Source organism: Chaetodon trifascialis, chromosome 19 (genome assembly GCF_039877785.1).
Source record: "Chaetodon trifascialis isolate fChaTrf1 chromosome 19, fChaTrf1.hap1, whole genome shotgun sequence".
NCBI lineage: Eukaryota > Metazoa > Chordata > Actinopteri > Chaetodontiformes > Chaetodontidae > Chaetodon > Chaetodon trifascialis.
The window spans coordinates 2,523,647-2,551,600 of NC_092074.1; the positions used below are offsets into that span (position 1 = coordinate 2,523,647).

Genomic DNA, 27,954 nt, shown 5'->3' on the forward strand with positions numbered 1-27,954 from the left:
CTAATTGATGCAAAAACTATGCAAATCAAATGTAGCTATGAAGCAATAGTAGCGAGGTATGATATCACCTCACAGTATACATCATCATTTTGCCCTGTTGTTGAAGAGAACGGAGGAAAAGGTCACTGATTCAATGCTGGGAATGACCAAAGCATGTCCAACAGGCCTTGCTTCTGATTCCTTTCCTTGCTTGAAAACATTGAATGCTCTCATGCTAACTCACTGCAGCCTCAATGTAAAGAGGTCACTGACCTGTACGAGAGCCGGGTGCTCCGGCCACTCCTCCAGCCTCTGCTTCACTGCAACACTCAGCTGCTCCAGGACAGGAAGACAGAGACGGGCCTCGCTCATGTTGGGCTGTTGATAGAAGTCATAAGGTCCTTCTGAGGTGATGCCTAGACCATCAGGACCCCCCAAGCCCTGCACCATGTTCTGGAGGAGGGCAGAAAGCAGCAGGCCACTGCCTGTCAGCTGCTGGTCCAGTTCAGCATCTGAGGGAGGAACACAGAGGTCATCATCCCTGTTCCCTCTGAAGCTATAATCTATTTACTGCTAAAAAACAGTGACAAATGTTCCTGTTATTGAGTATATATGCATATCTGCATATATGAGTGATGGCAAATCAGATCACTGACCAATCAGATGATAGAAGCGTGACATCATAGGAGATGCAATCTGATAGGAGGCGACCAGGGCTTGGATGTGTTCTTTGCTGTCATTGGCTGGTGTTGTGCTCTGGTACCACAGTGACTGTGCATATCCCAGACAGAGGCGCTGATGAACCTGGACCAGTGTGTTCATAGCAGCTGGAGACAGGAAGCTGCTCTTGCTTGACTCCTCCTGTGCTTTTTCTTCCTCCTCCTTACGTCCTGAGTCTGCTGGACCCTCCAGACTTGGTTGGGATGTGATGTCTTCAAAGTCCTGATGAAGTATGGATATATACAGTGAGCTAGTACTTATAAAGATCCTGGAATGTTTTTCATCTTGACTGCAGGGCCTTGGGTTGGCCATGTCACTGCCTTAACTCTTTACACTAAGAAAACTGGACCAAATCTTATCTGGGCAACTGCCAGCCAGACTGGCCAAAATGTAAACATTGCACATATGCAACACATGTAATAACCTAATTTCCAAAGGCAACTGGACTTGGACATGGTTCTGCTTACTTGAAATATAATGCTTATCATCAGGAGAGACAAGATGGACGCACTCAACCAGGTGCACCGTCATCCTAGCTAAGAGATCTATGTGAATACCTGGTTGAACTGAGGGAATTGGCGTCTGAAGTCCCTCTCCTCCTGCTCGTCCTCCGTCAGCCCTGAGCCGTGCAGTCGACTCCGGTTGCGGTACAGACTGGCCTCCAGCTGCTCCTGCTCTCTCCTCCGTCTCTCCTGGTCGTCCCACTCATTCACCAGAGCCTGAGGAGCATCAACTTACAGTCAGCACAGAAAAAATTGCATTGGAAAGTTTGACAAAAATATGTAATTCTTATTAAACAGAGTTAAATGCTAACCCAGAAATAAGAGGATCTAGGTGTAAACTGAAGCTCTGACCTGACAGATGTGTCTGAAGAGGCTGCGTGTCTCTTGGCTGAACTCTCCGGTGGACAGGGTGTGGCACTGCACATACAGCAGAGCGTTCAGGAGCAGTGTGGAGGACTGTGGAACCACATGTTCGGGGTCCTGCTGCTGGGGCAGAAGCTTAACCAGGCAGCGCAGAATGTCCATACAAGGCCTGGAGCAGAGGAAGTCTGCCCGGGCCAGGTAGGACGGCAGGCTGTGTGACAGGGAGGGGACGGCCAGGAGGCAGGACACCAACTTGGGCAGACCAGGTACAGGTGTGAGCGAGGCAGCCAGCTGAGAGGCCACCAGCCTCATGCCGTGTCGGAGCTGGAGGATGCCTGTCCGAACTGGCCCCACCACGTCAGGGTAAAGTGGGTAATCCTCCAGCAGTCTCTGGCAGAAGCGCTGCTGGGAGTTCTGCCACACAGCCTCCTCCTTTAGCAGGCCCTGCACCACTGATCTAGACTTGGTGGAGGAAGAGCTCTGCAGGGCCTTCAGCAGGTGGGACAGGAGGTCTTCCACTGCAGACGCTTGGCCAATGCTACAGAGGTAGTGCTGCAGCTCCTGGAAGAGGCGACCATACTGAGGTTCATGTGGGCGACAGGCCTGCTTCCTGGAGAGCTCAGCGATCTGCTCCTTCACCTGCTGCATACGGATCCACAGGTACCTGCAACAACAAGCATAGGTTCAATGGTATTAATGTCTTAATGCGCTACTCGCTTGTCATATGTACACTGAAAGAACTTTTGTCCTTCCATACTGGCAGGAAGGCGATACCTTCCTAGTGAGAGCATGCTGTAAAAGGCTGCTCAGGTCTCATGTTAGCTTTAGCTGAACTTAAGAGAGAGTGAGCACTGTGGATTTTGTTCCCCCCCGTATTAGATCTCAGCTAACTTTCTTTATAAAACTACACAAACCATTACTGCAAGTAATATCAATAATTCATACAATGCCATAGCAAAACACTACTGTAACTTTAGCTAAGACTCTTTAGCCAGCAAGCCAATAAAGCTAACAAAGTTAGTGATGATAAATGCTAGTAAATTAAAGTTAGGTACCCGTGTTTCCACATAAACTAGCTAGCCACAAAGTCCTCTCATTTGTTCTGAACATTTGAACATTTCATTTTCATATTTATTTCTACGCTGCTTTTTAATTATTCAACTATCTTCTTTCTCATTCCCTGTCTGGTCTGGAGGTCAAAGTCTGAATGAGCATGAGTGAAACAAAGTTCCTGACCTCCCCTGGTAACAATCACACTTAAATTATGGTCACTTGTGAGTTGTACACAAGATTCACTCAATGAGAACTTGCAGCTGTATCTGACCTGACTCGAGGATGCTGGAAGCCATCTGTGATGCTGCTCTCCTCCAGCTCTGCTCCAGTCATGAGCTGAGATGACAGGCTGCGTCCTCTCCACTCCTCCTGCAGCAGAGCCAGCTGAAACACACAGAGGGACATGCCAATCCAATCACCAGTTCAAAAGATTCCTAAAGAAATTTCTAACACTCAGGGGCAGGACGGAATACTGCTTTTTATGTAACAAAATGGGTTGAAAAAACAAAAAACAGGCAGTTGCTGACCTCCTGCTGAGCATAGTTGAGTTTGTAGGCCCTCTTCACAGCTGGGTCAAAGATGGTCTGCGGTGTCCACACTTTGATCTGCAGCAGGCCCATATTGACCCAGAACACTCCAGAGCGGGCCAGCTGGTTGGAGCCTTGGATTTTGCTTTGGACGTACTGCTGCAGGCAGGTGATGCAGGCCTCCACCAGCCCATCAGGGAGCAGATTGGGAGGCAGGAAATCTCTGAAGACAGTCTGGATCTCCTCGGCGGCTATCAGAGGGTCAGGGTCCTCCACCAGGCTCTCACAGCTCTCCATGTAGCCCTCCTGCAGGCTGGGAGGCAGCAGGTCAGCCATGCTCTGAAGCTGCCGACGCAGGACTGCACCCTGGAGCCTAAAGTCTGTGCCCCTGAGGAGGTATGGGGGTGATCAGTAAACCAAGAAATGCTAGACGCTTGTGGAGAAGTTTTTCATAATATGGTAACATTCTGGACTTGATAATTGCAACTGTGTTAAACATTGAAAACGTTTCAGTATTAGAAAGACCTTGTTTCAAGTAATGTCCTGAAGATCATAAATACATATCTGCAAAGAAGCATTCTCCCAGCTCTTATAAATCCCTTGGTAAAGAAACCCAACCTAGAAGGTAATACTCTCAACAACTATAGGCTGATATCCAACCTTCCCCTACCAGTGAGATACTGGAAAAGATGGCCAGTTTCAGTGCAAATTAACACCTTTGTAAAAGAAAATAACATTCCTGAACAAACCCCAGCACTGAAACTGCTATGACTGAAATAATCAGCGTCCTCAGACTAAATTCTGATGAAAATAAGGTCTCAGATCTTGTCCTCTTAGATCTAAGTGCAGCCTTTGATAAGATTGACGACGATATCTTAATCAATCGTCTTAAACAGTTGGTTGGTTTTTCTGACTGTGTGTTAAACTAATTTAAAACAAACATCAAAGGGAGAAAGTTTTACGTCAGTCTGGAGATCATGTGTCTCAGAAACATCTGTTTTGGGGTTGCATAAAGGCACTACCTCAGTACATTACTGTTCTCACTATACATGCTGCCACACGGTGACATCATCAGAGAGCACAATGTACTTTTCCATAGTTATGCAGATGATACACAACTGTACATCTGAGCTGAACCAAATGATGCGGAACCTATATACTCCTTTACTACCTGTTTTTTTGTCAATAAATAAATGGATGAGCAACAATTTCTTGTTTCCTATAAGTCCACAAAAAGAGACAAAAAGAGAAATGCTGTTCAATAATCTACAGAAATTAAATGGATTAACTCTGAGGTTGCAAGTCTTCTGACTAAAACTACTGAGAGACTTCGACTCATTCAAACTTCCTGTAACATTCAGAACTGGTTCTAATGTCCTTCTCCTTGTACACAAAGCCTGAAATGGGCTAGGACTAAGCAACATTGCTAACTCATTTATCACTATTTGCCTTGAAGAACACTGTGATCAACTGCTGCTGGTTTATTGGAGGTAGGGCTGGGTGATAAAACGATAACGATATGTCTCGCAATAGACACGTAGTCAAGATAAATAAAAAATGCATTCGATAAAACATTCGATAATTTTTTTCTTCGTCGGAAGAAACAGTTGCAAAGCAAGGTTGGTTGCATGAACAAAGGCACTCGCTCTCAGGTAACCGAGCAACGTAGGAAGTAATTGCTGATCAGTGGGAGTGACACACTAACACGCCAATCATGTAACAGTATCAAGTTTGGTTGCTTCATCTCGTTGTCTCGTGTTTGATGCTTCGCGATGAGTGAGATGAGAAATAGAAAGTGAGTCCTGCAGCGAGCGAAGAAATTGTCGATAAAACAGGGAAAGTCAGCTCGCCAGTATGGAGTTTTTTGGATTTTATAAGTCGGACCGTAGTCAGACCAATGTGGTCTGTAACTTATGCAAGACTGTCGTCCCCACCAAGACCAGTAATACCACAAACTTGTTTAACCACCTTAGCCACGCTCACTCTTTGGAGCGCAGCCGTATTCGCTAACGTCCGCCAACGTCCAACAACATCTGCAACCGCAGCACCACCATACAAGCAGCAGACCATCATGCAGAGGTATCTGCTTCAGTGCCTGATGACAAATCATCTAAAAGGCACAAAGACATAACGGAGGCAGCGGCATATCATATAGCTAAAGACACGCTTCCGCTAAACACTGAGGAGAAGCCAGGTTATAAACATCCCTTATACATGTTTTTTTTTGTTTGTTTGCAATAAAAATAGAATTGAATAGTTCATGTATGTTTAGAGTAAGAAGAGTGACTAAAGTTGTTCATATGTCTAGGCTGGTTTTATAGTTCAATCAATCTTACTGTGCTGTCTATCATGTTTGTTTACAGATGTCAAGTCTACCTTAGTTTCTGCTATGTTTCCAAAACACTGCACACATTTGAAGACATACTGACCATACATATTGACCAGAAGGTGAATCAGCTTGTGAACTTCCTGCACTAAACCTGCAGAAAAAAAGTTCTCAGGTTTCTCTCTGTTTTCTCTCATTTTTACACTTCTTTTACATTTATTATTTAAGTGTTTTCCATGGTTGTGTTGACATTACCTTTCCTTTCTGCCTTGATAGCTGAGGGGATTATAATCAGAGGAAGGTTAATTTTAAAATAAAAATGTTTAAATTGAATGTATTTTTCTCCTGGTCCTTATTTTAAATAGGTAATAAAAAATATCAATAATTATCGATATCGACCGATATAAAACACTTATATCATGATACAGTTTTCAGCCATATCACCCAGCCCTAATTGGAGGTTTACCAGAAACAACCAAATGAAAATCAGGGTTGCAGTCTTTGTCCATTTACGCCCCAAAGCTCTGGAACACACTACCTACAGATATCAGGGAAGCAGCTTGCTGAATATTTTTGAAAAGAAAGCCAAAAACGTCTCTCTTCACTTTAGCCTTTAAGTAGCTATGACTTCCTTTGAGGCATTTTTTTTTTCAATTCTTACCATTATTACTATAATTGATGCTATTATTATTATTATTAATAGTAGTAGAAATCATAATCTACCTGAAGTCAGCCAATGTGGGGATGGCCATATTGTCCCACAACACAGCAGACACATCCTGCAGCTGCTGTATCCTCTCCTTCCACTCCCCCAGGGTGACATGCGAGAGGGAGAGCAGTGCTACCCCTGATGGTTCCCACTGAGCTCCAGTCTCACTGCTGCTGAGCACTCCCAGCATACAACGTGACCACACTGCTTTACTCAGCAATGCTGGCCCCTGAAAACAACCCGGACATGTATTAAACCACATGTATTAAATACAGTCACATTAACAGGAGATGTTAAAGGCTAGTACCATGCTGTCTGCTCCGTGGTGCAGCTTAGGAGCTGGCTGGGTTTCAGGTCTCAGAGGGTCCCATTTCAGCCAGAGGTCAGGGTTTGATGTCACACTGCTGGTCCACAGGCCAGCCAGAGCCTCTGACAGCAGCTCACACCACACAAACTGCAGCTCCTCAGCCGGCTGGAGGGGAGAAGAATGATAAGCAGCATTCTTTACGCCTGAAGCTTTGAATTACTGTTTTTTTTCCCTCTGTTTTTGTTTCATGTATATAGGTTTCACTCGACCACGAAACAAAATCTTTATTAGGTTTCAAGCTAATAAAGCTTGGAATCACCACTTGTGGCTATATTTGTATTGTTCATTTAATCCCTGTTTTTCACATCCAATAATGGTTTTTCAGATCTTTAAAGATTTTATGTATTGATCTCCTTCAGATGTTTTAAGAGATAAAAATATGCTGCTTTTTTTGTTTCTTTAGTTGTTTTTTCATGAAAAAGTTTAATTACTCTTAAAATGACATCTTCTCCTTCAATGAAAAATCCAGAATCTCTGAATATGCAAATAACGTTCATTTTAAAAGTGTAACTGCTGTTACACTACACTTACATCTAAAATTATACGTTCATACTGGCCCACAAACATACACCATTCTCACATATTTTTGAGTGAGGAGGAACTTTCATCTTATTACTGAAACAGTATGGTACTGACCTTGTCGCTGCTGAGCAGGAACCACAGTGGCTGGAGCTGACTGACGTTCATCGGTGTTGACTGCAGGCAGTAGCGCAGATGTCTGGAGAGTTCTCGACGTAAGCTGTCCTCAGCCTCCTGGTCGCTGCAAATCAACAGGAGGAGTTTATGAAACAATCAACTATGTCAAGATCATCTCTATAAAAATTTCTGTTTTGTCAAGGAGACAATAGAGTTTTACCCAGGAGAAAGAGCCAGGTGGAGAAGGTCAGTGCTGAGCCGCAGCTGGTTGAGTACAGCCAGTTCCTCCATCAGGGGCCAGAGCTGAGCCCTACGGCTGAGCTGCTGCAGCTCCTCTCTGGCCAGGTGAACTCTGTCTCCTGTGTCCTCCCCCTCAGACAGGGAGCAGACCTCCAGGAGCCCTCTGAAGGTCATCTGACGCTGCTGCTGCTCCACACTTGACACCAACCTCTCCAACACTCCTGATGGGAGAGTATAATAAGAGTTTCTATGCAGGCTGCAACATCCATCACACCCCACAATATGAACGTACTGGACAAGATAAACAATTATGAAAGAACAGCTAAAGATGTAATGTTTGTCCTGAGGGTGGTCCTCAGCACATGGAGCGAATACAATCAGGAGGCTTTATGCCGATGGGATGTGCAAAATCCACAGCCATGGACTCATTAGATTCTGACTAAGGCTTATGACTGCCACTTTTTCCTTCTTTTAAGAGAACCAATGGAAGTCAGCAGAAAACACGATTTTCAGCTGCTGAATCTGAAAACTTCTCAGAGCCAATCCCCTAAGAGAGGTCTAAGAAAAGAAAACAGAAACATTCTTTATGAGGCCCCATGTTTTAAAGGAGCAGACTGGTTTGAGTTGAAGTGCAGCGAAGAAAAGTGAAGGGAATGATTTGAAAAAGCTCCTGACCATGAATCAGACCGATGAATCAAGCTAATAGTGATAAATGGTTCAGAGCTTCTGCACTATTTATGGCATTTGTTAAAAATTCAATTTTCACTCTCATTTTTGAATCATGGGTATTCAATATCCAATTTTCTCCTCTAATTTTCTGAAAAATTGTTGGATTTTGGGAGAAACAAAAAACACTGAAAACAGTGAAACCTTCTTGTGAGATACAGCTTCTCATGTACAAGTTCACATTTTGGCCTGAGGATGGCACAAGAGGGCAGAACAAACTGTGAACACTATAGAAAGGGCCCATGGTGGCATGAATGCATTCAGTAAACTTCAGAACAATCTGAGCACTGGATTCATAAAATAGGATTCAAACTCAGTACAAGCAGAAGTTCTGACCTGATGATGGCGCTAGACAACCTTTGGTGACAATGTCTCACCAAAATCATCAGAAGTCAGTCTGAACCAATTGTGGAGGGAAACAGTAACAAATATTGGGATGTTGTGCTGGATTAAAGAACTGAACAGACCACCAACAGACCAACATCACCAGCACCAGTCTCAGGCCCTGTAGCCACCACAGCAGGACCGGTCCACAGCTAGGTCTTTCTGTGGCAAAAGCTCACCTGACTTTTGTGGATCCAGCTGGTTGTTCGCCAGTAGAACGAGACCACAGGCTTCCAGCAGACTCTCTTTGATGTCCAGCCCGAGTCCGGCACCCTGAAGTCGGACCAGCTCTTGCTTCCAAGGACCTGTGGTGCCATCCAGCCTTAGATCGCTCACATCCAGGGCTTTACTCAAGAGCCTGAGCCGAGACGCACACTCTGCCACCGCCTCCAACTGATGAACAAGATGGATAGGGCTTGTGGAGTGACTCACATAACATAAGTTGTCAATGACAGACATTACACTAAACATTAAACACTTTCTTCTCTTCTATTAGACAAGATTAAAGAAACATAAGAAAGACAGTAAAACCAACTGATGATTAAATATCTTCAAAGACTAAGTATGACTGATGAGGTGCCTCCACACCTTGAATGGCAGAGCTTTCCCCAGGGTTTTCTGGATGCCTTTCAGAGCCGTGGCCACAGACACCGGCGTGGACAGAACAGTCTGGATGGCTGCCGAGACCGCCTGCAGCTCCTGGTGACCTCTGGAATACAGCACAGTTAGATGCATAAAGAAATGGAAATGCATTAAGTGTAGAGAATACAATTCTCCTGGAACACAATTAGATATCACACATTAGTAATTTGTGAAATAAAAATAAAAATATTGTATCCACGAAAGAACGTCTATCACAATCTTACAGTCATACCACCTCTGTGATGTTAGAGCAAATATAAATAAATTGATGAAATCATTCTGAATAAATGAAATGAAAATTGTCATTTAGTGTGAAGCAGAGTGTTTACTCGAATGTGGCGTCGTTGTCTCCCAGCAGCAGCTCGGGCAGCCGGAGGATGAGGTGTTTCTGCACCCACTGCCAGTGCAGGGACAGCACAGAGATGCCCTGAGAGTCAGCCGGCAGCGTGCTGCAGACATCCCAGAAACGATCGAGCCACTGCAGCAGCTGCAGGATCTGAACACACAACACAGGTAGAATATCATGAGCAATGCAGCGAAGTTTGAAGCCATTTTAACCTCTGAAGACTTGCATTTCCTTCATGATTATGGAGAAATTTTATGGGGGTGGTGGGGTTTTACATTATCTTATATTCCATTCCATTCTGTGTGCTCTTCCTGCAATGACTAACCTGCAATGTTTATTGTTAATTATGCAGCTAAAAGAGTACAAAGCAGTAGAAATGATTTTAATATTGAAGAGTACAAGTACAGAAGGTAGTATAGTACACACAGCTATTGAACAAGCAGTACCAGAGATATAGGTGTACTGTTATTTCTGTTTCAGTAATAGTGGTTATAGTAACTGCAGTAGCAGTAGTGGTAGGAGAAGAACTGTAGTACTGCAGGCAAGAGTGACAGCAGCAACAGCAAAAGTAGCAGTAATAATAGCAGCAGCTGCTATCAGGAGCCATAAGAGTAGCATTTTTAATAGTAGTAGCAATAATAGTGGTGGTAGCAGTACTAATAATAGTAGCAGTACCAGCAGTAGCAGAACTTTACCACTACTAGCAGCATAGCAGTAAGATTAGTAGTAACAGTATTTGTAGTAGTAGTAGTAATAGTAGCACTAGTAGCAGCAGCAGCTGTAGTTGCAGACTACAGAAAGAGCAGTTGTAGAAAGTTGTAGAAAGACGCGAGTTCTGACCTCAAACATGATGTGGTCTGAGATGTGGGGCTGTCCGCTCTGCACAGCCTGCAGGGTGAACGAGTCCCACAGGTCAAAAAAGGTCCGCAGGTGCATCAGCACTGGGTGGGGCAGGTGACCAATGTCCACAGTGCCTGTTCAGGGGAGGAAGACATGTTCTCAGTTACGCACTGTGCTGCATGCTGCAGAGGGTGGACACTCTGCTGTTGTTTTGAATTGTAACTGTGGGAATTGCACTCTTGCATGAGTTCATCATTGTCCACAGTGTGCTGTGCATACCTTTGCTGAAGGCTGTGGCTATTCTCAGGGCACAGTTCTGAGCAGACAGGTTGATCGCACAAGTGCAGATGACGGAGCGCTCCTCTCTGTCCATCATCAGAACAATCCTTCCAAACACACAAATTATTCACACCTTTGAGAACATTTTCACATTTTCAGTAAAAGTCTCTAGCTTTTACTTCATGGTTCATATATTTAATACAAGATTACTTTGCATAATAAGAAAGAATATCAAAGGTTTTCAATTTCCAAACATTCAAGAACTCTGAAAAAAAAGATGTTATGCATTTCCAGATACCTCTCACTCTTTGCATTGGATATTGTGTTTTGCACTTGATTTATTACCCCTCCACTTGATATGCTGACTCACTCTACTGCAGCCATCTTTAACTCAGTGAGCAGTAAGTGAGTCATGCATGGGCAATATGCCTCAGACCAAATTCTGCATGTGGCAAGCAGCACAAAGCTGACTGGCGACCTCCCACTCTACCTGTTGGCGACGGCGTTCAGTGCCTCCAGAAACTCCATGTATCTTTCCTCGTCTTCAAAGTTGCACTTGTTGGCTAAAATATCCAGGTATTGCTTGTTCCACCGCATGTCCACCAGAATCCTGTATTCATCTGGCAATACAACAAACATCACAGTAGTTCCCTGAGATTTCTGTGTTGAGCATAACCTTAAAACTAGCGTCACTGTGGACAATGATTTACACCTTGATGACAGTATTAACTATTTCTGAAGGCAATCTAAAATTTCAGACTTTCTATCTTATACATTAAACATATTTATACATATTAACATATTTACATATTTATATTTGCTCGTGTTTTTAACGGGAGAACAAGACAACCAAAGAGTTTACCAATGCTGTGAGGCTGGAGCAGCTCTGCTAGCGACTTGCCCTTGGCAGCAAGTTTGCTGCCAAACACGGCCTTCAGAGCCCTGTTTCCTGCCTCCACCTGGACCAGAGCTGGATCTGGAAGATTCAAGACGCACATTGTTTTAGTGGACAGTGCTGGACAATCCTAAATAAAGAAAACTCCCATTTTAAATTCTGCAAGGTTGTCTGTCACTGCTCATGAAAATCTTGCTTTGAGTGTGAGGGTGCTGTGTGTGTTTGTGTGGGCAGAGTAACACACCAGGGACATATTTGTAGCTCTTCCCCAGGTGTGAGAGCCAGCTGCTGCGGAGGATCCAGTCTCCATGAGAGGCTCTCTCTGTGAGCAGCCTCACCGCTGTGGGGATCAGCCTCAGAGCATCGCCCTCTGCCAGATCCACCACCCCTCCAGAGAACACTAGGCCTTCATGGACGCCGCTGCTCTGCAAAGCCCTCTGCAGGTCACTCAGACTCAGTGGACGATTCCTGTGCATAACACACGAGTGTGTCATTATTTTCTAAAAGTACTCGACTTAACAACTTTTTTAACTGCCATTTCAAGTCTTCTCAGTGCTTTAACTTTAACTGAATTTAGCTGCTTTCAGTGCTTACACATCAACTGACACTTCCACTACATTTCTCTTTAGACTTGAGTCTGCTTTTAGTAATTACATTTTAACAGATTCTGCAAATTCTTTGTCCCACATGTCTTCATATGGTTCCTCTTCAGCTGTTATTACAAGTGACATCTTCATTTTAAACAGCTGAACTGATATTTGAACTGAAAACTCCTCCTTCCACTGACACTTTGAGCTGAATATATTCCCCACACTTCCACTGACATCTTAACTGACTGACTGACAGACTCTCACTTCCACTCAAGACTGACTGACGCAAACCTGGAAGACCGACTGTGAGTAGCATCATCATCATCACTATCATCTGACATCAGCAGCCACACCAAAGACTTCCAGTCATTGCATTACAGTTTAGTGTGATGTATGTGTTAAAATAATTTAGTATGGCCATCAGAGATGTTACAAACACTGACATGAGTCTTAGGGGGGAAGGCTGTTCCCCATCCCTGGTTGAGTGTTTGTACTTTAAATGCTTGAACTTGGACTGAATCTTGAGCTTTTTCATGTGAACTTTAGGTGCTTTCAGTGTTTCAACTTCAGGTCAAACTGTGTTTCCTTTCATATCTTTTCCTATGCTGGGTAAGTCCTTCCAGGATAGATTCATAGGCTCATGCTCACAGATAGGTAGTGATGTGTTTCTGCTGCAAGCTCATGTAACTGTATTGTTACCATCCTTACCGTTTGCCCTGCAGGCTGAGGGTGTTCAAGCAAAATGAAAGGACCTGTCCATCTCGGAGTACAGCAGAGAAGCAGGAGTCCTCCGTGGAGAGGAGGGCAGAGGGGAAGCCATCAGGCCAAACTCCAGCACACAGCAGCCCACTACCCCAATCCTCTGTGTCCAGGATGGCCAAGTGCTGCTCAATCAACTGCTGGGCTTGCTGGAGGGAAAACAACGCATCTATGTTTACTTCTTTACCCTCCAGCCAGCGTACATGTGCTCAGTAGATTCCTTTATGCCAGAGGAAGGTCAAAAACACTCAAATTTATGCTGTGAAATCCATGAATACACTAAAGGTTGGTCTCCCCTGGTAATATAGTGCATACTAGGGGCAGCCAGGAGAACCTTGCCTGAGGACTTCAGGCTGCGTTGAGGCTCATAGGGGTTCAAAATATAACTGTGAGCCTGACCATGAAATGCTTAAGGAGTTATCAGCAGGATCTTACACCAGGCAACAGGAGCCAGTGAAGAACGGTTTGTCTTTTTCTAGCCTGGGTCAAGAGCTGGGTGCGAGCATTTTGTATAAGCAACTAATTTAAGGCTGAGACCAGAAAAAAAGGAAATTTAAATAATATAAATCAGAAGAAATAAAAGCAAGGCAAACCTAAGACATTTAAAAATGACTTAATTTTGGCTTAAATCCCCAGTTGAAGGAAGAATGATTGATTCCAAATGACAGGCTTGAGTCAAATATCACACTCGTTGTGCACACTATTCTTCATCTTCAATGGTGGATGACTCAGCTGTGACTGGACAGGAACAGTGAAAGACAAGGCCAGAGAGAACAATCCCTGATTTAGACTGATAAGGCAGCACTGATACCTTCTGGCTGGCAGTGGTGCGTTGGCACAGTGAGTAGGCCTCTCCACAGGCGTGCTGCAGGGCGCTGGGTAAATCTATACCTCTCTGCAGCTGGCACGACAGCAGGGTGGCGGCATGGAGGAGGGAGGCAACTGATGAGGCCGGGGAGTCTGAGAGATAGAAGGCAGAGTTCTTTTTTATTTCACTCTGCAGACTGACTGGCTGACAGCTTATTATCTGTTGTATCCACAGTACAGGCTGTCATTACTCAGTGCTTACCCCAGATAGCAGATTTGATGCTTTTATGTATTTCTATCAGCAGATCACACACACAGTCTCCCGTCACCCCTGCAGTGTGAAGAAGGGTCTTCAGGTCCAGTGCGTCCCAGCAGAGTCCCTCATCTTCCCCTGGGATGTAAATCTCCACCCCTCTGTTCCTCATGGCTCTGGAGAGCTCCCCATGCACAGGGTCCATGGTCAGGAACAACCTGCACAGACACACATCACTTCTTTCAAGGAAAGTCCTGACTGATGCCTGGCCTTTGGGTATGAGCTCTGGTGCATCTCCACATCTTTCATGACTTAAACAAAAGTGAACAGGCAATAATTTTGCATACTACCTGAAGTTAGGATGTGGGGTGATCTGGGGGGTCTTCCCATCTATGACACCACGTTCGTTGATGGTGAGAGATCCACTGGGCTCAAGCAGCGCATTGAGGCGATCTAGGACTGAGGCACTAAGCACAAAATACACCATCAGTGCAAAAGAACAGGATAGTTTACCTAGTTGCTATTTATTTGATTTCCGTGTGTATTTTATTAAGCAAAAAATCCACTATTATCCAAAAAAAGTGATTACAATCTGACAATATTATGCACTGATTGCAGTGCATCTTTAAATGTTTCAAGTCTTTGAGATATTTCACATCATTTCCCTGGATAAGCCTTCTGAGTAGTTCGAGTACATCTGTAAACCTGAGTTTTACCGTGTGTGTGAAACAACCGTCCCTCTGTGAAACTCAGCCCAATGATGTCGCCAACGCACTGAAACACACTGCACTCTTCCTCACCTGCAGAAGTTGACGTTGTCCATGAGCAGCCAGTCACCGGCCTGCAGGGCCTGGACCAGCATACCGTCCAACCACTCAAAGCCTCCGTTTGTCCAGCCATCCTCCAACTGAGCCAGGCGCTCCTTCAGCAGCGTGAAGTCCATCTGCAGTTTGGACATGTCTGGAGGACAAATGCAAGCATGTTACAGCACTGGGAACACATTCTGGCAGACTGACTGCCCTGTGTCTGAGGCAGTATTCAGCTATCAGACATTACCAGTGAACACTTTGAGCTTGGTGTTGAGCTTCTGCAGGAGGAGGATGATGACCTCGAGCTTGTTCAGAGCCTCTGAGTTGACGGTTCCTCCAGTTCTTTGCAGTCCTTCCTCTTTCAGCCAGTGGCAGAACAGACCCCAGGTCTGCAGCAGGAACTCTGTGTCCTGGATGCCAACATCCAGTGACATCAGGCCCCGCCTTATGACCATGGCAACGATGTAGTCGACGCTCTCCAGAACTTGTTGCCATGGCCGCATAATATCCACCTGGAATGAAGAAAAGAGGGAAAAGTGATGCACTCTGCTGTTTTAAGACAATGAAAAAAGCTTAGTAAACTAGAACCCTGACGTCCTGGTTACCTGTTCGAAGCCCCCCAGCAGCTCTGTGGTGTCCATGGCACTGTTCATGGCCATGACCCTGAGGCGGTGTCCCGTCAGCAGAGACAGCAGTCTCACCAGGCTGGTCTTTCCGCTGGCCGTAGGGCCGACCAGTATGGTCATCCAGCCCTTCTCCACACACTTCATTATGGATTCCAGGGGCCGCAGGGCCTGATGTGTGATAGACAGCGGGGGGTCCAGGGCCACAGGGGCTCCACCGCTGCGCTGCAGAACAGAGAAGCCCACCTACAGAGGAAGAAGAAGAACTCTTAACTTTGTCCATATGATTCAAAACATTTGCTGGTGAAAAACAGGACGAGGTGTCATTTTCTGACAAACCTGCAGGTTGAGTGGAGTGATGTGGAACTGTCTGGAGCCGCTGTAAGGCTCAAAGTCCTCCCCAAACACCTTCCTGAACACAGACAGCACCTGTGTGGGACAGGAGGGGTGTTTTTTCACTTCACAAAAGCAGTGAAAAGGAAAAGGCTTCCAAACAGGTCACAAGTCAAGATGCAGTTTACATTCTTGTCATATTAAGCATCTTTTTATGGAAGGAAGTAATCACTATTTTGACATCTATGATTTCAGTGAATAATTTCCAGTGAGAAATATGGCGTCTTCACGTGGAGACTATTCTTCCAGAGGAGCACGGAGGACTGATGGAGAATGGGGTGCACGTAAGTACAGGAGGATGGACAGGCGACCTGAAAACATAACACCTTCTGAATGCAGAAAAGTGAGAGAATTTAATTTGCTCACTGTGTGCTCAAATAGAGTCATGAAGACCGCACATGCTTGTTTTCAGTCCAAGTCCACTAACAAGAGGTAGCATAGAATAAATGATATTAGACTGTGGTGATTATTCTTGTTCAATGTACAATGGTAACTCATTGATAAAGGAAAATGACCCATGCTGGTATAAAACCTCACAGTTCACTTCCTCTGGTGTGATGGTATGAATTACCCCAACATGACAGAGGCGGTCTCTGAGACAATGACCACACTGAACAGTCAAAACAAGATAATTGGCCTGCTGCCTCAAACTTTCTTTACTGATTAATTTTGGTTTTCTAACCAAAAATCTGGTTCTGCTGTTCACTTTCCCAGAAGGCCACACTCTCTCCAGCCAGACGACAGTGTAAAGAACATCTTACATAACTATCAGAGGGTTTGGCAGAGACCATCTTCAGTGTGTCCTCGCTCTTATACGAAACCAACATGTCTGGGTCATTACACATGATAACCACAGCAGCCTGTGGGACACCACAGATCAAAGGCTGACCTCCAGACAGAGGACTCTGAACCTCAACTCCCCGAAATCTATAGATTAATTATGAGGCAAACCATTTTAACACAAATGGACAGAACACATTCCTTCAGTAGCAGACTGTGGTCGACAGCATGAAATGTTTTTGTACGTCATTTACAATCATTCCACATAACTCCTCTGGAACCACGTAACCAACAGTAACACCATAAAAAAATCCATCCATCCATCATCTATACCCAACTATCCCTTTTCGGGGGGCTGGAGTCTATCCTGGCTGTCAGCGGGCGAGAGGCGGGTACACCCTGAACCAGTTGCCAGCCGATTGCAGGGCACATACATAGACACAACATTCACACTCACACTCACACTCACACCTTAGGACAATTTAGAGTCACCAATCAACCTAATGAGCATGTTTTTGGTCTGTGGGAGGAAGCCGGAGTGCCCGGAGAGAACCCACACATGCACGGGAAGAACATGCAAACTTCACACAGAAAGGCCCGACCCAGGGATCGAACCGGCAACCTTCTTGCTGTGAGGCACGCGCACTGCCTACTGTGTCACCGTGCCACCCCCATAAAAAAATCAAACAAAAGAAAAGTATATATCCTTCTAATTAAATTTTGATTGAACATGAAATGAAATTCATGGATAAATGAAGTTTCTTTGGACCCTCAGGTAGAAGCTGTTTTTGAAACTGTACCTGAGCCTTGTCAGCCTCTGATCTCATCCTGTCAGCATACACCAAGGCTACATGCTGGCCTGGGTTGAAAAATCCTGGTGATTGGTCAGCCTGCATCAGCTGACACCAGCGGAACATGTCGCGCAGGTTGAACTCCCAGGGGCTTCCTTTCTGACCCCACTGCCGCTCCACACACACCTCCTGGACAAGCTGTCGAGAGCAGAAACAAACCTTTATGTGTCTTTTGACTCACAGCTTCACACGTGTATGTTGAGCAGTCAGTCTGTAACTCAGCATGTGAAGTCCTTTCAGCAGACAGTCAAAGTCATACAGCAGTAAGGGAAGAGAAACCCACCCTGTTACTGAACTCCACCATTTTAGCAACGATTTCCTTGTCAATGCTGGGGAAAATGGAGTCTCCTATGAACTCCATGTCTTTGCTCGTCAGCTGGTCCACAAAAACCTGAGAACACAGAGGTCAGTCAGAGTTCGTGAACAGGGATGAAAAAGAATCTAGTAGTGCTTTTACTTTGCTCAGTGATTGTGGCTTTTTCTCTGAATTTTATTTTATTTTTTTCATTTTAAATGTCTCATTTTTTCTCAGCAACAGCCTGAAAGCCAAAAGATATTTAGCGTAAAAACATTTAACAAAGAGAAAAGCAGAAAATCATCACTTTTGAGAATCTGCCACAGGAGAAAGTCTCGAATCTTTCCTTGAAAACTGACTGAACTGATTAATCAATCATCAAACTAATTTCTGTTGATCAAAGAATTGAGTAATCAATGAATGAATCAATCAATCATGAATTGTTTCAGCTGTAAACAATGAATGAACAACATATTGTTTTAAAGCATATTATCATTAATGATGCTGTGCTAAGCAACAAATGCATCTGCAGGATGTGAATATCAATGCATTTAAATTTTAATACTGAATGTAATCCATTTAAATGTGTATTGGGACTAACGTTAATTCTATGGTAAATGGCGCCATTGTTCATTCTTAGTGCAGCTGCTGTGGGCCTTTTCATTAATATGTTTTAGTGTTGTGATATTTGCTTTTGAAATAAGTGTTAGGTAAACCAAAAAAAGTCTGAACCCTGTAAAAGTAATGTTCTTTCAAATTCAATTAAACTCTTTACAGCAAAGAAGCAACAAATAAACAGACAAGCCTTGCCTGAGTGAATCTGTTGAGGAAGGATTTGGGCAGTCCCTTACGCCCACCGCCCTGGGTGAAGGGGTTCTGGCAGCCAAAGATCTTGGTCTTCTCATGCTGAACCTGGAAGCTCATGCAAAGTTCAGGAATGTAGACCTCCGCTCGGTGATCAAAGCAGGCGTTCAGACCCTCCAACACTGACTGGGAGGCCAGGTTCAGCTGGCAGAATGAGGAACAAGTCAGTTTAACATCAGATTATATCTCAATCATCAGATAACCATTTATTTTCTGAAGGTTTGCTAAGAGCAAAAAGGCTCCTAGCCATAAAAACTGGTGTTCAAAACTGTACAAATGTCTCAACAGTGGTCCTTACCTCGTCCAGAACAACCCAGTGGCCTGCCTTCAAAGCAGCCAAAAGGGGGCCATCGCGCCACGCAAACTCTCCTCCTTTCCCTCCCTCCACAGGGAGATCAGTCCCAAACAAATCCGTGACATCCTGCCAGAGAGTGCACATCATCAGCATCAGAGCTCAGCCAGGAGCACAAAGGAGAGTGTCTGAGTATTCACAGAAAGGCTTACCGTCTGCTCTGACAGGTTGATTCTGACCAGGCGGTTCCCAGAGGCCTTTGCCAGCGCTGCCACCAGGCTGGTCTTTCCCACACCAGGCGAGCCCTCCAGCAGCACGGGTCTCTGCAGCTTCAGCGCCCGAAGAAGCCTCTGGGCGTTCACGGCGGTGGTGCCTGCTGCGATGGCGTAGTCTGAAAGGTTGCGGCTCTCGGTCTGAGGCCCTGAGCGGAGTAATGGTAATGAGCAATTTGACTCAATCACAAGAAGGGAAATTCAACATCTCAGTCTCAGACTCTTCAAGCCTGTCTTAAAACAATAGTCAGGAGCCCAAATGTACACTGCAAAAGATTTTTCTTGCTAATCTTTTCTTTGGTTGACACTGAAAAGACCCTTTCCTAATGCGTCTGCAATGTAAGTGATGGGGGACAAAATGAACAGTCCTAGTTCATATGAGACTTCAACCGTCCGGGCTACACAAATAAAAATGAGTGTTTTAGCTCCCTTTGAATTCCTAGTTTGTGTAGCTGAGCACTGTCACACTGTCCATGGACACACAAAGAGGACATTTCATACTAAACGGTCCCTTTGGAAAATAACCACTTAATTTGTTTAATATTTGAATAACAAGCTGGTGAGCTACTACCGAAACTGTGTCAGAGCATCATCTAATGTCAGACTTGCATAAATCATTTGAATATGATAAAAATATGCAAATAGAAGACAAGAATTTGGTCTCAAGTCAAAATTGCGAAACTGCATTTTGCATTTTTCTTTGAACTGCAAAAACATGTTCTGGGCAGATGAGGGCAGGTCTTCCACCAGCAGATTTATGGAAGGAACGTGAAACATTTGAATATGTAATATACAGTTTGCACGAGAAGCAGATGATGACATGGGATATGAATGCAGCGGCTCATAAATCTGAATTAATTGGAGTCAGTACCTAAGGCAATGTAGAAGGGGTCAATGCCGAAGAAATCTTCACCCCACTGGGGTTCCCGCGGCAGGCTGCTGTCATAGACTCTCAGGGCGTCCAGCATGTCCTGATCCAGCTTGGTCATCTTGCTCAGCCGCTGTTGCAGGAAGCCGAGGCACAGCCGGCGTGCCAGGAGGGCGCTGTCTGCGCTGGACACTGTGGTCCCTGCAAGACAAGGGAGTCTCAGATCACATGACCTCAAACACCTCCCTCAAGAGAGCAATTCTCAGTAGAAATAAAAGTAAGCTGTCAGCTCACCAGAACCAATGCCATCTATGTAGACGAGACATGCGGCGTGAATGAAGGCAGTGACAGTGTCCAGTCTGAGGTCCCACTCTGCTTCTTCTTCATCTTCCAGGGCTCCCATGGTCATGAAGCCGTCCTCGTCCCGCTCACACACGGTGTTCAGGAAGTTAACCCAAGACAGGATGTCCCTGACACTCAGGATGCAGCGCCGGCCGAAGTCCTGTTGGCTGAGCCACTCCATGAAGTCCAGCATCAGCTCTGCGATATCGCCGCCTGCATTTGAGGCCACACAAACCACATCAGTTTCAACTCTGACCTTATTTGCTGTGAGCTGTCAGTGATGCTCTGAGTTTTCCGAACAGTAAAATGTTGTCCACAGGCTGTAAACACAACACCGGCGGAAGAGTCAGCGAACAGTTGCCTATTTCCAAATACAGCAGACGCACAGCATCATTAGCTGTCACTTGGAGCCATCTTTGTGTCCAAATGATGAATTAATATTCAATCTCTTTTGCCTCTGTTTTTGGTCTCCACCAACGCCTGAGAAAACATCAGGATCTTTAGCTGCTTAATGCTCCACTTTCTCTGCAAGCTAGTCTCTAACTTTGTATGCTGGTTAGTGCTGAGCAGGAAGTGCACTGTGGGTTGATCAGCACAGTCACATAGGAACATATGGCACTTTGCAGGTAGCGAGGGAAACCTGGGCTGACTGCATTGTGCCAGAAAATGTCCCTTAAGCCTTGCTGCTAAAAAATAGAATTTGAATTAGCATTTCAGAACAATTTCATGAGGAAACCAGTTGTTTCTCCAAATCATTTAACACAAAAGATCAAAAAGATTTTATGAGAAATAACTCAAACTTTCAACAAGAATTATGGTACAACGATTATGTAATAATGGCTATGTACAAGCTGTGTGTCTCAAATTTGTCAAGCATTCAAAAAACTAAAATATTCATCATATAATATGAAACAGTTTGAGTTTACCGTCGAGAGAGAGGCCCGAGCGCAGGTTGTGCTGGATGATCTGAACCAGGTCACTGCGGCTGTTGCTCTGAGGACACCAGATCTCTGTGAAGCGGTTCCTGAGTGCAGGAGAGAGCTATGCAAAGACAGACAAGCACAAACATCAGACTCTACCTGCACACTGTCATAGTTAATTACTCTTAAAACACATTCATACACTTTAAAAAGCATGTGAAAGCAACATCTGACCTTCATTCATTCAAATGAATTACAGGTAAAAACAGTCAAAAATCAGCAGGTGGGACTTCAGTGTCTTCTGTGCACTGTATCAGCAGTTTTACTTTTCTGCTGCTTTTGCTACCTTTATCCAAAGCTCCCTTGGCACTCTTTATCTTTTTCCTTTTTTGTTTTTACCTCCTTCTTGCCAAAGTCTCCTCCAGGGTTCATGGTGGCCACTAGACGGAAACCTGCAGCTGCTTCGATCAGCTCCACGTCGTCACTGTCCCCGCTACCCTTCTCTGCCAGTACGAGGGACTTCTCCGTCTCTAGAACACTGACAGCAAACACAACACGCTGCCAGGGGCTCTTCTTCTTACTGTTATATTTCTACTGTACCAGTATGTGGTTGACTATGGGGCAATGTATCATGTTCATGTTGGATTGTTGCTCAAAATACAATGTGAGCTAAACGTGCCATATAAAACATCATACCAAGTGAAACAAAAGTAGACTTTATGGTACTACACACTCACGAGTGTCGTGCAGTACACTGTGTTACACACAATTCTTATCTCTGTTATCGAGATGTGCAATAGAAGCTTGAAAAGGATCAGTGAAGCCAATTTGTGGTAAATAGATTTTTAAAGTCCGTATTTGACCTGAGAGTGGCCTAAATCCAAACTTGTTGATATCACTAATGTAATGAAATGTAAATTAGAATGTGCACACATTTTGGGTCACAAAAGGGTTAGCTGCAAAAGCTGCATGTGTGTCTACCTGTTGAGCCTCTCCAGCACTGAGTCGTCTGCCAGGGAGATCTCATCCATGAGAAACACTCCTCCCTCCTTCATGGCAAGCACCAAGGGGCCGTCATGCCACTGAAACAGCCTGCTGTCCTCACTGTCAGTCTGCACACACACACACACACACACACACACACACACACACACACACACACACACACACACACACACACACACACACACACACATATGCACGCACGCGCGCACGCACGCACGCACGCACACACACACAGCAAAATAACAATAAACAGATTTTTTTTCATATGTTATTGAATATGTCTGATTTATTTCCTGAGTTTTTCTCTCTGATGTTTTCCTTCCACCACACACTTGTCCGTACCTGATGTGTGTGTCTGACAGGTCTCAGGCCTCCCAGGAAGTCAGATGTCTCCATGTGAAGGTGACAGTTGACAGAGAAAAACTTCTGTCCACCCAGAGCAGCAAACAGCTGGCAGATTGTAGTCTTTCCACACCTGGTGAGGGAAGAAAAATAATCACACACTGTGACGGCTTTGTTGTGAAACTATTATTTCATTCTCATTTTACGGGGCCAGCCAAGAGAACTTGACAAAGCTCAAGTCACATATGAAGTCAGCCAACACAAAGGATGTATGCTGCAACGACTACATATTCATACTCACACACGCACGCACGCACGCACGCACGCACGCACGCACGCACGCACGCACGCACGCACGCACGCACGCACGCACGCACGCACGCACGCACGCACGCACGCACGCACGCACACACACACTGTGCTGTCTGTGCTGGCTCAGAGTCTGACTGTCTTGTGTGGTTTCAAATACAGAACAGGGCTATGCAGCCATACAAGCTGCTCTGTGAGGCTCCATTTACAAGCTGTAAGCTAAATGTTAACATTGCCATGCTCACAGTGACAATGCTAACATGCTGATGTTAAGCTGGTTTACCATGCTCAGCATCTTCGTTTAGCGTAAGCTAATTTGCAAATAACACAAAGTACAACTAGGGTTGGTGGGAATGTTATTGGATTTGCAGGTATTTGTTTGAGACAAGGTTTCCTCTCTATCTGTCATGCAGTTGGGATATTTCAGTCTGGACCAAAGTAGAGGATCAACCATTACTGCCAACATCAGAGCCGTGCTGCTAGCATGGCTACAAACGGCTATGTCCATTTCACTCCGATCTTCTCAAGGACAGAATAAACTTGGCCTGGCAGTGACATTTGAATCTCACCCAGTGTCTCCTACAAGCAGGACAGACTCGCCGAATCGAAGCGCCCGTCCTACCAGCACAGCTAGCCTCCTCATTCCATGTGTCCACACCACATGGCGAAACTCCTCTGGAACTCCAGCGATGCTGTCGATGAAGGGACCTGCCAATCAGAGGATCAAGACAGCAGGATACTGTGTTCATCAGACAGGCTAGATGGCTCCATTCTCTCTGTCCAATCGAACAGTTTACTGTGAGTCTATAGGGTCCACATCTTCTTCACCCAAGAAACGGGAAGTTTAATGGGTGGTCTTCAACAAAAACCAGGCTAAATATGAGCTGCACAAAGCTAACAAAATGTATTCAGTTTGCTTATGACAAAATCAAACACACTTTTTTTGAAGGTGCAACTTAGTCCCTGTGAAGGAGGATTGTTACAGGTTACTGACAGTGTAAAAAGAACATATTACCTAATAAAGCATCCTCTTGTAAATTCAGGCTAAACTATAAGTTAAATTAAAGACTATGTAACCTCTGCTGCATAGCGGTCACTAAGGCCAAAAGTGTGAATTGTAGAAAAATGGTACCATGAATTTCTTGGTGTGTTTTACTTCTGTGCTAAAACCATTGAAATGTTCTGCGATAAAATAACTGTGACATGCTAAAACATGGTGGAACAGAAGTAAAGCAGCAGAGTCAGACAGCCTTTCTCAATATGTGTTCTTCTCTGTCCTTGTGTTCTTGTGTACTTGAGAAACGTCATCACTTTGAGTCCAAGTACTGTTCCAATTCAAAAGTCTGCATATCGCCAAGTACACTCAAATACCCGGATGTGTTCTTGCAACTCCCATTTTATCGAGGATGCATCGGATGGTGACTTGTGCGGACTTGGGGCAGCCACGTATCCCAGAATGCATTTTGTAGCAGCGATGGTGGAGGAGAGGACTCACAACTATAAGTTACGAGTTTGGAAATACTGCTGTTTTAGTAGTACAAAATGTGGTTTTAAGATTATTTTATGTGAGAAAGTGGATGTTAGAACTTAAAATCTGTGGTCGATTCATCACGATAGCGCATAGTTTAAAATTTGCTCCAAAGTTTTCGGAGATGTGTCGTCCTGCTAACGTCATCAAGTATGCTGCTGTCCCACCTGCAGAGTGACCGTCCTGCGTCCTCCCGTCCTGGAGAGACTGTACTCCCAGGTTGAACTTGCTAAGTCCGAACTGCCAAGTTCGTAAGTCTGAACTTGGCGTACTTGGTATTGAGAAACGGCTATACAGTCAGTGAAATATGACACAAGTACATCCTATCCGCAGTTTGCTAACATTAGCAACCTTGAGCTAATGATCATATTAAAACATATGAAGCCATACCAGCAAAATACCAAAAGGCACTGAACTGAGCAAGGTATTTCTTTTGAATTTTACTTTTCTATTTTAAGAGGACGACTGTGTCACACTTTCTTTCCAAAGTTACAGCCTCGCTTTAAACGGAGAGTATGTCATGTCTGCCACGAGGGGTCTCTCATTCGAAACAATACAGAAGACGTAGTTGGATGACATCATGAAGCAGAGACACCAAATTAAGGAAATGCTCATACTACAATGTGTTCTAAATTCTGAAAAGGTGATATGTTCCACTTACTGAACTGGCTGGTGACCTGTTTTTGAGAGAACAGGTTTTCAGGGTTCACTGTTCTCTTGAAGTGCTTCTCCAGGGAGGACAGGATGACGGCCTCTTCCTCTGGCTTCCTCACACGTCCTGCCAGCAGCATGTACCCTGAACACCAGATTTATTTTAGGTTCTCAATGGCACACACCTGTTGGTTGGTGATTTTACAGAAAGGTCTGACAAGCCTCACCATCATCAGCCAAATGCTGCAGCCAGTCCTGAGAGGCCACCGTCTGCTCCTCCAGCCTGTAGCGGTCTGCCCAGCGGAACAGATCTCTGAGGGTGATGAAGCCATGTTTCCCCGCAAACACAGAAGATCCCCTGCGTAAGGACTGGAGAGGGAAACACACATTCCACAAACGCAGTTAGAATCAAGCAAGACAGGCAGGTCACACAAAGGGTAGACAGACAGAACTACAGTAACGCACACCAGTGTAGTTACCTGAAGGTCTTGCATGACCTTGACCAGCTTGGTGCAGTAGGTTGGAGGCAGGCTGCACCTCTGGTGGAGGATGGTCTCCAGCTCTCCAGTGGGCAGCTCATCAAAGTGCAGCTCCACGAAGCGGTTCCTGAAAGCCCTGGAGAGCACCTGGAGATCAGTTAGTACGGGTTACTCAGACTGTTTTTAGGTTTTTCTTTCACATGTAGATGTGGAGCGTGATGCCAGTTAGAGACGTCAGATAAGATGTGATCCTAAACAACAATCAGCCTATTCTCGGTAAACTTCCTGTCTACATCTGCAAAATGCCTTCTCCTGTTTCAAACAACTATCAGAGAGTCTTCTGATTACAAGATTAGCTTCATTTCTAAAATCAAGCAACACGTGTTTTATGAAGAGTGGAACTGTCAGGCTCTCTTCTTTAAGCCCTTCAGGTTCGATGCTATGGAAATGATTTTTTCTGACTGTTACTTACTAGAAAAAAGTCAGAAACACATTGACAGTGCTAGAATAATGCTACATGTGCTATGTCCTTAAAATAAACACATTTTCAAATGAATTATTATAATACGACATGAATACTATAAACAAATTACACCAAAATGCTTTTATCTTTCTTTATATTTTCTACTTCATATATTTATTGTTATGCACCAAAATTAAAAGGGTTTATCCCCTTGAAAGATTTCATGCAAATTGATATATCTGTAATAATAACATTAATAATACCAAGAAGAAAAAGAAGAAGAAAAAGGAGAAGAAGAAAAAAGAAAAGGTTCTTGATCTGAACCTACGTGCGGCCAAAGTGAGTCTGAAAAACTCTCAGACTGAGGGAATGGTATACCTTTCTACCACCGTAGAGACCAGGGGGATTCTGGGTAGCAAACAGCATGAATCTGGGGTGAGCCTTGATGACTTCCTGTGTCTCGGCCACAAAGAGCTCCCTGTTGTCATCAAGAAGTCTGTTGAGAGCCTCCAGGACGTCGGTGGGGGCGAGGTTCAGCTCATCCAGGATGATCCAGTAGCCTTTCCTCATGGCGTCTATCAGAACACCTGCAGCCAGAGAGGAAACAGCACGTTAGTCTGAGGGGAGTTCAGTGGCAGACAGGGGCTGACTGGATTTAGACTTCATCAGGTTTTCAATGTTTTGAGTAAGTCAAAAATGTTGTTTCTGTAAACTTCCAAGGCCATTCATCAACTCTTATTCATTGTGACTGACTCTATTGTAAGTCCCACTCTAATTTAAATGTTAAAAGATAAGGCTGATTTATTCTAGATTTATTTGTTGTCAACAAATCTCATGAAAAGACCCAAATAAACAGTGTTTGTCTGTCTCTCAACACTTTCTGACTTCTATACTTTGTCTGTGGCTCTCTGCCCCCAGTGGGCAGCTCACATATACATGTATTCATTTAAAAAAAAGCTCATTTTCAAAACCAGCGGATCACTGTAGTTTTATCAAAAGTTAAACAAGAGGAAATGCATTTGTTGAGGACTATTTATAGCAGTAGATTAACTGACATTTGTAGTATTTGGAGCAGCAGGACGGTATGTGGGACTGAATGAAAATAAAACAATCTGTTCATGGTAAAGAAAGGTAAGTGTCACCCAAGTGTTGACATAAGACATCCCCTGAAAATTTAGTAAAAATTCTGCAAATTGCAATTTCTCATTGTTGAATTCATTGACCTGTATTATGTATTTTCTAGTTGTATGTTCCTGACTTTCTCCTCATAATGGTCAAAAAGTTGATTTCTGGTCTTTCTCTGCTCTGACAGGGATAAAAATTTGTTCTGTGATTTAGTTTATGCATTTCTTAATTTTTCTTTTGAGTCTAAGAAGTACTGTTAACCACTTTTAAAAACTTTCCCACATTATCACTGTGATCCATTTCTTTAGTTTCACAAATCCTTTCAAGTTTAAGTTACACTGCAATGGCCTAATAATTGTGAACCTTGTTCTTTTTAGCATGAGTGCTCGTACCCTCTTTGAACACCAGCTTTCCCCTGGCATCCGATGAGTAGCAACCTATGTATTCCTGGATGTCGGTGTGCTCGTGGTTGTTGATTCTCACACACTGGTTCCCTGTAGCTGCAGCCAGCCAGCGGATCAGACTGGTCTTCCCCACAGAAGTCTCTCCCTGGATCAGCACCGGGTGAGTCCTGTGAAGCCAAATCATTAAGAGAAAGAGTGATTGACATATATCAACTCCCATGTCAACATACTTAAGCGTGCATTTAGTTTGGGACTCTTTTTCAGGATCTAGGCCCATGACTTCCATTTAAGAGAAATATTTATGTTACACCAGGCCATGATATTTTACACAAAGCCAGCTTTGATTTGTCATGGACTCTGATGCATTCCCTTTCCTACAGGGCCAAAATTACCTC

At 44.4% G+C, this 27,954-nt stretch overlaps 1 protein-coding gene across 1 annotated transcript in view; it reads right to left on the reverse strand.

The window, feature by feature from the left end:
• Nucleotides 1–27,954, reverse strand: part of mdn1 (midasin AAA ATPase 1) — a 59,065-nt gene that overhangs the window by 16,590 nt on the left and 14,521 nt on the right. Inside the window, exons 24-66 of the mRNA XM_070987059.1 lie at nt 27,548–27,726; nt 26,409–26,617; nt 25,568–25,714; nt 25,316–25,457; nt 25,099–25,233; nt 23,479–23,617; nt 22,601–22,733; nt 22,235–22,365; nt 21,653–21,791; nt 21,260–21,374; nt 20,286–20,546; nt 19,995–20,192; nt 19,064–19,272; nt 18,858–18,980; nt 18,506–18,703; nt 17,684–17,791; nt 17,350–17,538; nt 15,716–15,805; nt 15,359–15,622; nt 15,001–15,265; nt 14,745–14,904; nt 14,295–14,411; nt 13,954–14,162; nt 13,696–13,844; nt 12,834–13,033; nt 11,780–12,003; nt 11,503–11,616; nt 11,131–11,260; nt 10,641–10,747; nt 10,362–10,495; nt 9,505–9,671; nt 9,122–9,242; nt 8,713–8,926; nt 7,404–7,644; nt 7,184–7,307; nt 6,488–6,652; nt 6,195–6,409; nt 3,146–3,533; nt 2,890–3,002; nt 1,554–2,229; nt 1,257–1,418; nt 636–921; nt 253–491 (exon numbers count right to left, since the gene is read on the reverse strand). Coding sequence (XP_070843160.1) covers nt 253–491; nt 636–921; nt 1,257–1,418; nt 1,554–2,229; nt 2,890–3,002; nt 3,146–3,533; nt 6,195–6,409; nt 6,488–6,652; nt 7,184–7,307; nt 7,404–7,644; nt 8,713–8,926; nt 9,122–9,242; nt 9,505–9,671; nt 10,362–10,495; nt 10,641–10,747; nt 11,131–11,260; nt 11,503–11,616; nt 11,780–12,003; nt 12,834–13,033; nt 13,696–13,844; nt 13,954–14,162; nt 14,295–14,411; nt 14,745–14,904; nt 15,001–15,265; nt 15,359–15,622; nt 15,716–15,805; nt 17,350–17,538; nt 17,684–17,791; nt 18,506–18,703; nt 18,858–18,980; nt 19,064–19,272; nt 19,995–20,192; nt 20,286–20,546; nt 21,260–21,374; nt 21,653–21,791; nt 22,235–22,365; nt 22,601–22,733; nt 23,479–23,617; nt 25,099–25,233; nt 25,316–25,457; nt 25,568–25,714; nt 26,409–26,617; nt 27,548–27,726 — 8,029 coding nt within the window. The remainder of the gene's footprint in view (nt 1–252; nt 492–635; nt 922–1,256; nt 1,419–1,553; nt 2,230–2,889; nt 3,003–3,145; nt 3,534–6,194; nt 6,410–6,487; nt 6,653–7,183; nt 7,308–7,403; nt 7,645–8,712; nt 8,927–9,121; nt 9,243–9,504; nt 9,672–10,361; nt 10,496–10,640; nt 10,748–11,130; nt 11,261–11,502; nt 11,617–11,779; nt 12,004–12,833; nt 13,034–13,695; nt 13,845–13,953; nt 14,163–14,294; nt 14,412–14,744; nt 14,905–15,000; nt 15,266–15,358; nt 15,623–15,715; nt 15,806–17,349; nt 17,539–17,683; nt 17,792–18,505; nt 18,704–18,857; nt 18,981–19,063; nt 19,273–19,994; nt 20,193–20,285; nt 20,547–21,259; nt 21,375–21,652; nt 21,792–22,234; nt 22,366–22,600; nt 22,734–23,478; nt 23,618–25,098; nt 25,234–25,315; nt 25,458–25,567; nt 25,715–26,408; nt 26,618–27,547; nt 27,727–27,954) is intronic.